This window comes from Bos indicus, chromosome 28 (assembly GCF_029378745.1).
Source record: "Bos indicus isolate NIAB-ARS_2022 breed Sahiwal x Tharparkar chromosome 28, NIAB-ARS_B.indTharparkar_mat_pri_1.0, whole genome shotgun sequence".
NCBI lineage: Eukaryota > Metazoa > Chordata > Mammalia > Artiodactyla > Bovidae > Bos > Bos indicus.
Genome location: NC_091787.1, coordinates 43,179,474 through 43,193,797, shown reverse-complemented (window position 1 = coordinate 43,193,797; position 14,324 = coordinate 43,179,474). Strand labels below are relative to the sequence as shown.

At 48.8% G+C, this 14,324-nt stretch overlaps 1 protein-coding gene across 3 annotated transcripts in view; it reads right to left on the bottom strand.

The window, feature by feature from the left end:
- Positions 1-14,324, bottom strand: part of WDFY4 (WDFY family member 4) — a 248,632-nt gene that overhangs the window by 163,027 nt on the left and 71,281 nt on the right. For all 3 annotated transcript variants that reach the window (XM_070782345.1, XM_070782347.1, XM_070782348.1), the window contains exons 14-15: positions 2,235-2,449; positions 610-704 (exon numbers count right to left, since the gene is read on the bottom strand). In XM_070782345.1, coding sequence (XP_070638446.1) covers positions 610-704; positions 2,235-2,449 — 310 coding nt within the window. The remainder of the gene's footprint in view (positions 1-609; positions 705-2,234; positions 2,450-14,324) is intronic.

Below are 14,324 nucleotides of genomic sequence, written 5' to 3'. Positions count from 1 at the left end.
CCTGTCCCTCACTGGGGCTTCGTCCTGGCTCTCTGACCTCCAACTCTTTTCCACAACAGCCTGTCTCCTCAAAAGGTCTGTTTTCCACCTCCAGCTCCTGGCCCACTCCTGACTCTCCATCCTTGCTTTTCAACTGGGCCTCCTACCCGTAACATCCTATGCAGTCCATGGCTTTCTTTTCTCCAAGCTGGTTCCCTGGACCAGCATCTTGCCAAGTACCAGGCCAATGCTTTGTCCTCCAGACCCCCTAACTCCTTGCTGAACTGTGAGCTGTGTGAAGCTGACACTGTTCTTCTGTCCAGGGGCAGTGCTGGGTACCCCTGCGTATGCTGTGACGTGAGGGTTGCTGTGCTCCAGGCATAGAAAGGGGCCAAGTACACGCTCACCATCACCATCTTATAATGGGGTAGGAGTCTTCCTCCTTCCAGATCTGGTCTTTATCTGGGGACCACGGATCTGATCTTTCTGCTCGTCCTCATTTGCTCCATCGAGCAGCAGGCAAAACCATTTTTAAATCTCTCTGCTTCCCATATTCCATAAAGACTTCCTTACAGGAAATGCATGTTCTCTTTTAAATCCCATTATCCAGCCCCTATTCTCTGTCCTCACCTGGGCATCCAGAGTCCCCTCCACACGCATGAGATGAACTGAGTTTTTTCGTTGCAGCCGATGGAGGTGAAGCAATTCCAAGGCCTAGAAATTGTCTGAATATCATAACAAACAAGAGCCAAATGATGACATTTTCAGCCAAAAGCCTCCTCCAGTTCCATCTGAACACTTGCCCTAGATCCCAGAGCATGCTGGTTCCCCCACCATGCCTTCCACTCTCAGTCTGGAATCCTTTTCCTCAGGCCGTACAGAACCAGGGTGTCCCTGACCTGGCATTCGGACCAGAGAGCTGGTGAATTTAGGTGCTTTTGACTTAACCAGTGACCAGCTAGAAGCCCCAAACTGGACCTGGAGAGGAAAAGGATTTTGTTGGGAAATAACTTTGCCATACGTTGTTTCTAAGTTTCTAATGGACTTGACCGATCAGCTGAACTAGGGACAGTGGCCTTGGCTGACAGCCCCACGAACAGGCGGAAGAGACTGGCCTGGCCCCTGGGTCCCCTACCTGCTGGAGGGGCTGCCTTTGACCCCCCTGCACTTGGTCCTATATGCCTCCTGGGGCCCAGCAGCTTGCAGTTCTGAGCACCACCCTCCCTATATCCACACCCTCTAGGGCCACAGGTACGTAGGAGACGCTTGGCTCCCTCCTGCCTTTCTTTCCTCTGCCTTCTTTGTCTTCGGTGTCTGCCCCTCCCTGTGTATCTTCCCTCACTACTGTGACTCTCCGGGAAACACGTGGCTTCGTGGAGGGGCTACCAGTGGGAGGGCCCACAGGACACAGTGGCGCTGCCTCTGTCCCCGTCCTTGTCACGTGTCCCAGTCACTGCCCCTCATGCCAGCCAGGCTCCCTGTGGTCTAGTCTCTCTTTTGGCCGCCAAGCCTTCAGAGCTCCCCCCACCATAGCCCCCCACCACCCCTTTCATCAGGGTGTCTTCACATGCCTGGTTCCCTCCTCTCCTGGTCTGGTGACCATCTGCACAGGTTGTAGACCTCAGCCACCACAGTTCCCTTGAAGCCCCCTCTTTACACCCAATCTCCCAGCTGTGGTCCTCGCAGCTCCACAGAGCTCTCACACTGCACTAGCATCCCCTCCAACACTTTCAATTCTCTGCAGGACCCCTGGCTTACTGCTTCACCCCCCAGACCATCGGTCCTGGCTGTCCATTGGAAGGACTGATGTTGAAGCTGAAACTCCAATACTTCGGCCACCTGATGCGAAGAGCTGACTCATTTGAAAAGACCCTGATGCTGGGAGGGATTGGGGGCAGGAGGAGAAGGGGACGACAGAGGATGAGAGGGTTGGATGGCATCACCGACTCGATGGACATGGGTTTGGGTGGACTCCAGGAGTAGGTGATGGACAGGGAGTCCTGGTATGCTGCAATTCAGGGGGTCGCAAAGAGTCGGACACGACTGAGCGACTGAACTGAACTGAACTGAGCTCCATGAGAGGAACTATGTCCACTCTGTGGGCTGCACATTGCCCGAAGACCCAAGACTTCAACCTGGGCTTGCAGTGGCCAACGCTGGGAAGGCAGGAGGAGCACAGGGATACTCTTACTGTCCACTGTGCACAAGCTCGGCTACCAGGGGCTCAGCAAGATTTAACATGCAGCACACGGTACCTTAACACGTCTGGTTCGATGGCCTGGGAAGCAAGCTTTTCAAAAATCCTGATGAGGCCCGAGTGCAAGGGACTGCTGCTGGTGGTCAGGGCCTTGTGGCAAGAAGTCATGAGGGTCCTGAGCATCCCCGCCTCGCACATGACCTGACGGTTCTTCTCCGACTTCACCATGGACTGGATGTGACTGGCCATGGAGCACTGGATCTCCCTGGAAAGCTTAGAGTAACCAAAGCAAGCAAGTGGTGAGCCCTTGAGGTCGGCATGTTTCGGGGCCACTTTGGTCAGCTCCTGGCTAGGGCTTAAGCTGGTGGTAAGGTGAGGAGACTGAGCAGCCCACAGCCTATTCTCACTGACCGCAGTCTGTCTTGGGCGCTCTCAGAGGTACCCTCCTCACACAAGCTGCCAAATAGGAAGATAGCTTAAAACAGACTGCAAACCAGCAGGCGAGAGCCTGCTTCGGTCTGAGCTATGCGGTGGTTGAGCCATACGACATTTCTGAATTGCTAACATTTAAAATACTGGAGATTCCACACAGAAGCCCAGACATGTGGCCTCTCTTAACAGTGGGAAGACCTGGTCGGGCCACTTTGCCGTTGTGTGTCTGTTGAGACGTAGTTGGAGCTGGACAGCGGCTGTGCCCTCTAGAGGGTCCCACACCTTACCCTCCAACCACCAGCATCTCTCACTGGATAGTCCCGTGTTTCAGTCTGCAGCCTGGCCCAGAAGGTGGAATCCTGTGGCAGCTGCAGACTGATCCATCTTCTCAGGTCAAACCACACCAGCCTACACAAGCTCCTGAAGTCACAGCTTCTGTGGAGAAGCCTCCCCTCCAATGCACTTCCTTTGTCTGTCTTTCTGGGCTAAGTGCATTCGGACACACAGATAGCTGCCCTCTTGTCTTCCCCCTGGCAGATTTCAACTCACTTTACCATCTTTATGCCCTTGAAGCCCACAGGATAGAGGCATAGAGTCAGCCTTATCAGCATTTCCACCAAATACATTACACTATTTTCATAATCTTCCTTTCTTCATAAAAAGATAATCCCTTGGCATTCCCAGCCTCCACTGAAAGGGAATTTCCTTCAGAAAATCTCTGAAGATCGTCCTCCTTTTCTTTTACTTTGTATGAGATTGTCTGAAATCACCAGGATACTGGTTTGATCTTAAAGGCGGTTTCCTGCAGCGGAGGCTATGGGGGCCTCCTTCTGCAGGTGAGGGTACCCGTCACAGCTGCCCCTTCCATGGACATCAGCCCCCCCAGGTTGTAGCTGCCCTGCTATGTAGCCCCACATGTATCTTCGTGTGTGCATACATGTGTATACATGTACATACACATGCACACATGCATAAAAGCCACACACACACACACACACACATGTAAACACCACCCCCAGACAATAGCCACTGGGGCCATGCCCTTCAGCCTCTGTGGTTGAGACCCCTCACACTTGAGACCCCTGCCCTGTGGGCTCATCCTCACTCAGTCCTTCTCCTACATCACCCTGCTTCCCTCACCTCCCTTCTCCTGAGCCCCCCTTCACAAACCTCATACACCAGTACCCTGTCTGGACTCTACTTTGAGGAACACAGCTAAAGGCTGTAGCTTGCTTTGCATACTGCACACCTTTGCCCTAGTCTCTGGTTTCAAGAAAAGGGATCTATGACGAAGTAGGTTATGTCTAGGTTAGTCCATCAATGTAAAGCCAGCAGTCACCACGAGGCACTTACTTTAGGACTCTGAACCCAACATCGAAAATCACCTTACTCTATCATCACCTCCCTGAGCATGTAGTCATTCAAGGTCACCCCACCCAGAGATGGTTCAGAGTATGTCTGTTTCACCAAGGGACAGAATTTAATAAGATGGCATTCTTCCTTAGACTGTGAACACAGTTTTGTAGTATATATGTTTCAAGGATTACAATGTATGGCGAAACATATATACACTGTTAACCATCAGTTTCTAGATTTTTTTTAAATGAAGGGGTCGCACAGCTCACCCTCCCACTGTTCCATGCCTTTCAGAAGCATGACACCTATAGCTTTTTCCTCAAACTGATGGCATCTGGTGAAATTCCCATTGTTAAAAAATCTCCAGTAATATTTTCAACTTAAAATTTTAGACTACTTTTAGTTTAAAACGCAAACGACAGTAGAATGGGTTTTCAAGGGGAGTGCTTCCAGGAAGGATTTCATCACTCCGCCAACATCACTGATATCGAGGAGAGATCCCATTACTCGAAGAAGATGGTTCTTGCAATGAAATCTTTATGCCTCCCCCCATCACCACTCAAATTCAGATGTTGAAACCTAATGCCTGGTGTGACGGCATTTGGAGGAGGGATCTTTGAGAGTATTGCGTATGTGCAATACTCAGTCATGTCCAAGACCCCGTGGACTGTAGCCCACCAGGCTCTTCTGTCCATGGGATATCCCATGCAAGAGTACTGGAGTGGGTTGCCATTTCCTCCTCCGGGAGATCTTCCTGACCCAGGAATCAAACTCACATCTCCTGTGTCCCCTGCGTTGGCAGTTGAATTCTTTGCCACTGCGCCACCTAGGAAGACCCTGAGGGTAGAGCCGTCATGAAGGGGATTAGTGGCCTTAGGAAAGAGACCCCAGGAAACACCTTTCTGCCTTGCGCGCAGTGAGGATACAGCGAGAAGAGCATCGTGAGTGAGGGAACGGGTCCTCAGCAAGCACCGACTCTGCCAGCGCCATGATCCTGGACTTGCCACCCTCCAGAACTGTGAGGAATGAGTTCTGCTGTCTGTAAGCCCCTGGTCTACAGCATTTTGTTAAAGCAGCCTGGATGGACGAAGACAATCCCCTTCTCTGTCACTGTGGTATCTGCACAGCCAGTGTGAACTGCTAGAGGCACACGCAAGCCAACAGAGGCCAGAAACGGAAGGAGGAAATGCCGGATCTGAGTTACACTGAATGATTCCACGACTTTTCCTTTAAGACACGCTTCCATGTGGAAATCGACCCAACTTCCTCGACTCCCTTCCCCAGATCTTCCTTCTGATGCTCTGAACATCCCTTCCTGCATCCATGGAGCCTGAACCTCTGCTTTCCTTCTCCTCTGCTCAAAATAGAAGAGCTGCTTCCATCCTCTTGCCTAGAACTCTCCCTCTCCTCTCCAAGAACTTGATTATTTGGTAACTGCAGTCTTTTAATTTGGGGTGAGAGTTGGGGAGACAGTCTGCATGAAGCAAGATGCAAAAATAACACAATGTATTATTAATAAGAATTAAAAACAAATGTCTACAATCTCCAATTTTTATTACCAGCACTTCACTTATTGCTTTGGGGACTTTTGGCTTTTTTGTTGTTGTTTTTGCTTTTTTTTTTCCCCCACCAGAGCAGGAATACTGAAAATCTAAATATGCAAGAAATAAAAAGTTTTCAAAAGGGAAAAACAGAAATGCTGATGTTGTCTAATGATGCCACAAGTTTACTCCAAAATTGCTCAATACCCCGTAATGGAGGAGGGAAAATTGATCGTCCTCATTATCGCTGCAGCTCTGTCAATACCAATATTGCCTTGTTTTGAATAAAATGTGCTGTTTTTTTTCAATGTTGGTTCCAGTAAAATGGGGTTTTAGTGAAAATATGAGCAGTAGCAGGAAACCAGTCTGGTTTCTCCCCCTACAAATGGATTGATTTTCCTAACACACATTACTTCCAATGCAGGAAGGGGATGGTGGTTCAATTAGGACTCGGTGGTGAGCGTTAGGGTCACCAGCAGACTGGACCCGCAAGCAGATTATCACAGAGAGACGTGCGGGCTGCCTGTAGGAGTTTGCTGCTTTCTCCACTGAGCAGCTGAGCCTTCAGGGCTGTCCTTGTCCAGGTGTGGGTGTTCAGCTTTATCTTTCTCCCACCGCCTCTTTCCTGGTCTAGATTGATACAGCAGTTCCAGAGCCCAGTGAGGGCTGGGTCTTGATGGAGTCGGTCCCTCCAAGGAGGTGTGGGCTTTGAGTACCTTAGTCCAGAGTGTGTCTTCTGGACATTAATCCACAGTCCTGACTCAGACTAAAAACCATCAGATGACCAGCGTCTCCTCCCCAGACACTTAGAACTGGGGACTTCTACTGAGTTACTTAAACTTGGGTTCGTCGCTTACTCCGGTTTGGCTGCAGTGCTCTTTATTTGATAGTTTTGGAAGAGAGGCGAGACACTCTAAGTGGCCTCAGCTCTTCAGGGACATCACAGGTAAATGGGGCCCGCAGATGTGTTTCATTTGACAAGTTGTTGTGCTTTTTGTCTTTGTTTGCTTAGAATTAGCTTTCTTTTACAAGGGCGTAAACTTTCCCTTTTGCACAGTCTCCACCAGCCTGATACACTCATCTGTGGTGTCCACAAAGCCTTGTAGGTATGGGAGGCTGTGATCTTGGTTTAGGTGTAACAGGGTCCATATTCCAATGAATCCGTAGAATCCATGTCTAAAGGCGTGGCTTCCGGGATGCACTTGCATAAATTTGCAACAAAGACCAAGATGAATGTGGGCACCTGCTCTAAATCTTCTGTTTCTTTTATGAATTACATCCATATGATGGCCAATATTTCCTGATAACAGGAGCCTGGGATCTTATATTTATAAAATATTAGTTTCTTTCCAACTTTACTTCCCAACATCCCCTTTGGTCTACCCTGTACTCTATGCCAGTAACATCTTCACTTTGAAAACTTTTTTGACTAATGCCCAAAGTTGAGACTATCCTTTCTAATCCCATCCCTTTGATGAGGTCCAATTATTTTTCAAGAGACAATTCACATGTTCTTTCACTTAGTAAAACTTTTCTGACTATCCAAACCAGCACTGTGTCCACACTTGAGTCATTATAAACATCACACTTTGACAGGCCACCTTCGTATCTATCTTCTATTTATCGAGAACTGTGAACCAATGCCTGAGACAATGGCTTTTCATCTTTGTTCCCTAGCACATCTCTCTGTGTCTCAGTAGCCACCGAGTAAGCGCAAGCACAGGGCACAAGGTTTACTAGAACTCAGCGGGTGCACAGGGCCCAGGGCGCTGAGAAGGTGGTCAGAAAGGCGATGAGCCAACTGAGTGTTGAAGGACAACGAGGACAGAGCCAGGTCAACAAGGGAATGACCTCCCAGGAGAGGAAACAGTGGCACAAAGGCCAAGGGTGAGAGTGAGTCTGGCCTTTCGAGGAAAACCTGGGGATCACAGACAGTTGCCAGCCAGGCTTGATCACCCTCTGCCCCCAAATCCCTCCCCAACAGTGAGCCTGTGGTCAGCCCTGAGATGGGGCATGAGACCATTACCAGGGGAACCAGGTGAAAAACATCCATCTGGGAAGATGCCTGCAGAGTCTGAAACCTGAAACATTTGTGAAGAGTTTCCACCACCTTGGACACACACACCCTCGCCCCACAATAGCTGGGTCAGGCAGGCAGAGGAGCCCAACAGGGCTCCATGAGACCCAACATCAGCTCTGTGCCAGAACCCTTCCCCTATGGCTGCTACATCCTCAAGGAGCTCAGGAAAGGAGTAATTAACTTACCCTGAAGATCTCTATAGCTGTGGCCAAAGTAATTACTAACACGACTCTTTCAAGATATACTTTTGAACAGATTTTTGTTGTTGCTGTTGTTAATAGATTTGCATACATGATTGCCTGGAGAAGATTCCTCGAACAAGACTGCAGAGCGCACAGTCTTTTGTAAAGATGAGGGATCCATTTCCAAGCAACCTGGGGCTCCGGCCCTGGTATGTTGCTTTTGAGCTTCCAAACATTCACCCTTGCTACATCGTCTTGGCATAGGGCACTCAAATACCTACCAATCCATGTTGATTTGATATTAACTAATGGGAAACTTGGGCTAGTTACTTACTTCCCTTAAGCCTCAGTTTCCTTAGCTTTAAAATGAGAATATTGAGAATACCTCCCTCACTGTCTGTTGTGGTTTTGGTGAGAGTCAACAAGAACTGCATCTGTGAAAGTACTTTTTCTTGTAGGATGCAAGTGTTTTCAGAATATTGACCCCTTTTACTTGCAGTCTATCAGTAAAAGCCCTGATTAGTTATCAATTGTACTCATCAATTATCAATTGTGTAGTGGAAGCTGGAAATACACCTAAAATATATGTAAAATATATTATCTTTCATTTAACATTTCCAAAATGTTATACTGTGACTTAGAGTCCTAGAAGCACAGAGTCACAAAAACCAGAAGAGAAAGAGAGAAGGGATGATAGCACATATTGTGTTCCAGGTAAGGTTCTAAAAACTCTCCAACTATACCCCCCACTGAAAAGGTTACATCAGTCTCCTTAAGTGACGTAATGAGTGGCAGAACTGGCACCGCAACCCTGGTCTTATTTCAAAGCCCATGGTTTTAACACTGTGTAATGCACTTTGGCCACCTCATGCGAAGAGTTGACTCATTGGAAAAGACTCTGATGCTGGGAGGGGTTGGGGGCAGGAGGAGAAGGGGACGACAGAGGATGAGATGGCTGGATGGTATCACTGACTCTATGGACGTGAGTCTGAGTGAACTCCAGGAGTTGGCGATGGACAGGGAGGCCTGGCGTGCTGCGATTCATGGGGTCGCAAAGAGTCGGACATGACTGAGCGACGGAACTGAACTGAACTGCACTGAATGCACTCATTATGAGGAAGGGAACCCAATACCTCATAAGAGGCATACACTGAGGGTCTGTATAAGCGTTTTATTGGTGGGGCCGTTTGGCCTGGCTTCGGTTTGATTTCCCCCTAGCTAGGTGTGAGTGCCTTTAGGCTGGGCAAGTGCCCTTCCCGATGGCCACAGGCCTCACCACTCCCTATTGTTTACACCACACATTCACTTTACACTTCTGGCCCCAGGACATTGTGTCTGCAACCCTTATGATCTAGGCCATATCTGAGTAGCTGAAATTGATGTGCAGAGAAGGGGGGTGGCCCATATAAGTCATAAATAATGATGGCAAAGGACTAGAAGCAAAGTCACCGGATAACTGGACCAGAGCTCAGCCCATCAACCTCACTCGCACTCCATCATTCTATGTCCGCTGTAGCTTGCTTTTGAAGCTTTTCATCTCCATGCAAGATTATGTCTGTTTGCTCTATTTAAGAGATAACCCTAAGAAGTATCCTGGATTTTGACTAGAATATGACATTTTTCCACTTAGGAACAATTGAAATACTTGAGGGTGGGGTTCAGAATGAAAAAGCATAAGAAATATAGAAATTCAAAATAGTTGAAATTTCTAATGTGCTGTAATTTGACAAAACAAGACTCCTACTTTGCCAATTTCCTTGTTGAAGGAAATGACTCTTTTCAAATAGCTTGCCCTTACACAATCCTACCCAGGGCTATTAATGCTGTCGATACTTTAGTTATTTGAAACCTGTATGATTAGTTCAAAGTGTCTGAAATACAGGCTAATTCCAGAAAATGGTGCCCTTTCCAAACTGAGGCACAAATCAGTTGACGGACGAGTGCAGCCCAAGCCTGATCTTCTTCCTGTCCTGTCACGCTGTGCAGGAGGCTTCCGTCACAGTAGAAGCTGGAACACACCCAGCAGCGAGGGGAGGTGCAGACTGGTGACAGACAAGAGTCTCTCTAACGTCTGATCGTGTCCTTGCTTTCCCATTGCCTCCCACCCATGGCTACCGCTCATCTACAGGGAAGGCAACGTGGTACAATGGCAGGAGGTCCCAGGGCCTTCCATCGGGCACATCCACCACCTACCTAGGATGTCAGTTCACTGCTACAAGCTTCCAGTCCTCATCTGCAAAATGGGACTATTGATATCTACCTTGCTGGGTTGTTATGAAGAGCAAATGATAAAACGCCAGTAACTGCACCAGTCAGCAAGTGCTCCCCACGGTGCCATGGGTGCTCTGCTCACCACGCTAAGTGCTCCTGCATTGCTTCAGCTGGTCCTCACAGTCACGCCATGAGGAAGACGACATTATTCTCTCCATACCACAGCAAAGGAAGCTAAGGATCCCAGAGATTGGATAATTCCCCATGGTTCTGTGACTGTTAAGTGGTAGAGCTGAGATCTGACCCAAATCTGTCATCCTCAGAGCCTCATAGAGGGGCTTAGGGAAACGCAGTGGAGATGATGATAACAGCGATAATAAAGGGCAGTGATCCAACAAAATCCATGTCTTAGCGTGGTGCTCAGGGTCCCTCGCGATGTGGCTGCAACCTCCCTCTCCTGCCCCACTCACAGCCTGTCTAGCCACATGGTTTGTCCTAGTCCAGCTGAACTATTAGCAGTCCCCAGATGGGCTTCTTTACGTGTGCCTCTGTGTCTGAGTGTCCTCTCTGTCCCTCCTCTGTCTGATCTGACATGGACAGGTCTTTTCTTTAAAGCCTGGCTGCAGTGTTGCCGTCTCTGTGTGGCTTTCCCTTCCCTCTCTCCCAAAACCCTGTGGGCAAACTTTTAGTGCAGTTAGAGTGTTGTCTATCTTCCCTAATCCTCTGAGTACTCACCACCAAATTCAGACTATGCATTCCAGTGACATTTGTCTCTGAATCCCTAGTGGAACCTAACAGGTGTTGAGTAATTATTCACAGACATTGACGCACAGCATTGGCTGCCCCAACACAGGCTGAGCTCCACCTCTGGAAAACTGGATCTGGCTACGCAGCCTCTGAGTTCCTGTTGTCATGTACACAGCAAACAACCCTCTGCTAAGACCCGAATGAAAGTGCAGTGATTGCTGGGGAGTAAAGAGGCCTCCTATATTAGTCAGAGTTCTAGTCCAGAGCTACATCCCTATGGCAAGTCCCACGTAGCTGTTGAGCATCATGAAAGAGTAAAGGCTTTTCTTCTCAATGAGTTGTTTCTGCCCGGGGCCAACTCAGCTCCAAGAGAACTGAGCTGGACTCCATTTCTGCCTTATGCTTAGGACAGCAACAGTCACAATAAAATTCCTACAGTCTCATTTTAATGCTGGTGATGCTACAAGAGGCAAGAAAAAAAATTAGCTGGATTATCTGTTTCCAAGAGCAACTCGCGGAGCTAGCATTTTGGAGATGGGGGGAAAAAACCCTTTTGGTCTTGATCAGAACACATGCAATGTGGCTACAATTAGAAATAAACCAGACAACCCATATAGGTAGTTAAGCAATTGCTTCCTAAAACGATGCCTGTACCCTGGAAAGCTATCAGTTTCTCCCCCATAAGGTAGGAAGAGCCTCTGAGGAACACACAGTGGGTAAAACTGTAGGGACCCACCAGGCCCATCTAAAGAGAGACGAGTGGGAACTCACAGTCCGTCTTCCTCGTAACACTGCCATCTGCTGAAACCCCCAGCTCCTTTCTCCGTCTCCCACATCTGCAATCCTGCAGTCAGTTTCATCTCAGCCTTTTCTTGCCTGGCTCTCATTTCACATCTGATTTACTATTCCATTTGTCGCCGTGAGGTTTCCCACCCTCCCTTCTGGAAATTAATTACTGCAATTATCCAACTTTTAATAGCTGCTGATTTGGCATCTGCAGGACATGTTTGAGAAAATGCACCACTACATTTCATTTGCATATGTGAGAGACAGTGCGTGAGAATTAGAATTTTCCTAAATTACTTACTGTGACCTGAATAGAGAAAAAGTATCCTACCAAGTGGAAGTCTCATTTGCATACTTAATTTGGCCAATTACCATCGCAGGGTGAGAGAAAGTTCTTCCCCACACACTGACATGACAACTCAGGGTGTTTATTGGGAACCCGGGCTCATCCACAGAGTCTTCATACACTGGGAGAGAGAAGGACAGGCCACTGTCTACTCTGCATCACTTCATCAGTCATCCTCACGGTGGAGACTTGCAATAACACGCTCATCAGCAATCAGTTTGATTGCTAACCGCCCAAACCACAGGCTTGGTTGCTCCCTTTGCAAGTGCACTGCATGGTATAAATACAGCTAAGGGAGCCAGACATCCTCACAGTAAGGCAGTTGCCACTGGGAAAGTGTACAGTGCCAAGGTGCATCACCTCACATGAAGAGCTGCAGACAGGAGAGTTTTATTCATCAAACACAACTTGACTTTGGGCCTGAAGTGAGTTTTAGATCTCCTCTCACCACCCCCATGATTTTAGGAAGCTGCACAACTTTCTTGAGCTTCAAGCACCTACAAACTGGGGAGAATTTCATGTACTTTAATGACTTGTTATGAATATTGATTAAATAATGTTCCTGGAACAGAGGTAACCCTCCCTGTGTGTTAGTTTCCAACATGCTCCAGGCAGACTCTGTGTGTCCTGAACACTAACATAAAGAAAGTGAGGTCCTGGGCTTTAGATAACTAAATGACTCCAAGACATTTGATTTAGGGCTCAAATAATTGTATCCATCAGTTAGATGTCTGAGGCAAGCATGGTGGCTGGTCTTTAAAGATGCTCCCCAATAATTCCTCCTTTAGGACACACAAGCCACCCCTCACATCAGTAGAAGAGACGTATGTCCCTTCCTGCTGAGTCCAAGCTGAACCTCTGATTCACTTTGACCAATAGAATGCCATGGAAGCAATGCTGGCCTGTTCCAGGCAGGGGTCTCTGGAAGGCCTGGCAGCTTGTGTGTTTGTGCCTTGGGAACCCTGAGCTGCTGCTGTGTGACCTGCTAGGAAATCAGGTGTAGGGATACAGGTAGAGGCCAGATGGAGAGGGCTACATGGAGGAGATGTCAGGATCCTCCCAACGGCTTAAACGAAGGGCAAGGCAGAGCTGGACTGCATCCCTGTGAACTCCCATTCTCCCACAGAACCCGCAGCTGTGCAGGGGAAGACCAGGGGCCCTGGCAGCAGGGAGGACCGCATTGAACACCACGTCCACAAACTCAGAATCGTTAAACGGAATGTATGTTGTCTGAGACTCAGTTTGCCACTGGATGAAGTTGGAACAACGATACTCCCCACTGTGGCGCTAGGGGTAAAGAACCCGCCTGCCAGTGCAGGAGAGATGCAGGATCGATCCCTGGGTCGGGAAGATCCCCTGGAGGAGGGCATGGCAACCCGCTCCAGTATTCTTGCTTGGAGAATCCTATGGACGGAGGAGCCTGGGGGGTTACAGTCCATGGGGTCGCAGAGTCGGACACGACTGAAGCGACTTAGCAGCAGCAGTCAGGGAAAGGGGTAACACTGGGCCTGCTACATGGTAGCTGCTCAAGTCAAGTCATTTCCTCTCACCTGCTGCGAATTCAACTGTACATTTTCCAGGGTTTCCTCAGCTTCCAGTGTCTTTCTTAGAACCTCTAGAGAACGTGTTTTAAAAATTGCGAGCATTTCCTGAGAATCTGTCTTGTTCTGAGGCTCGACGCTCTCGCTCATACAATCTCGGGCCATCAGTGCTGCTGGGTCAGGAGCTGAGAGATGCCTTGCCTTCCCCGTCTTCCCACTCCCTGAATCCCGCTCATCTCAGGGCCTTGAGTCTATCTCACAGTAGGTCTCCTGACTCCTTGCTCTGCACACTTTCCCACAGACGCCACCTTAATTGGGCTACCATCATGCGTCACCAGACTGTGGACAAGGCTGTCTAACTCCCCAGGCCACCTTCTTGCAACAAGAGAGATTATAATACAAAAACCAGATGGCATACCCCTCCACTCGAGAGAGATTTCGTGTTGCCCGTGGGATGAAACCCATCCCTTGGCAGGGCTGCGCCTTCCTCTGCCCACCCCATCCGGCCCATTTTCAGTGCTCCTGCTCTGCTCTCACCCCAGCTGCCTTCAGCAGGCTCATCCCCACCTGCTTCATTGCTACTCATTTTTCAGGGCTCTGCTGATATGTCACTGTCTGAGAGATGGCTTCCCTGACTTCCACCCCTTCATCTAGTTCAGTTGTTCAGTCGTGTCCGACTCTGTGATCCCATGGGCTGCAGCACACCAGGCTTCCCTGTCCATCACCAACTCCCGGAGCTTGCTCAAATGCCTGTCCATCGAGTCGGTGATGCCATCCAGCCAACTCATCCTCTGTCATCCCCTTCTCCCACCTTCACTCTTTCCCAGCATCAGGATCTTTTCAAATGAGTCAGTTCTTTGTATCTTTAATTAGGTCCTCCCCCCACTTCCATTCCCATTATTCACTCTCAGCAGCCCATTTCCCCC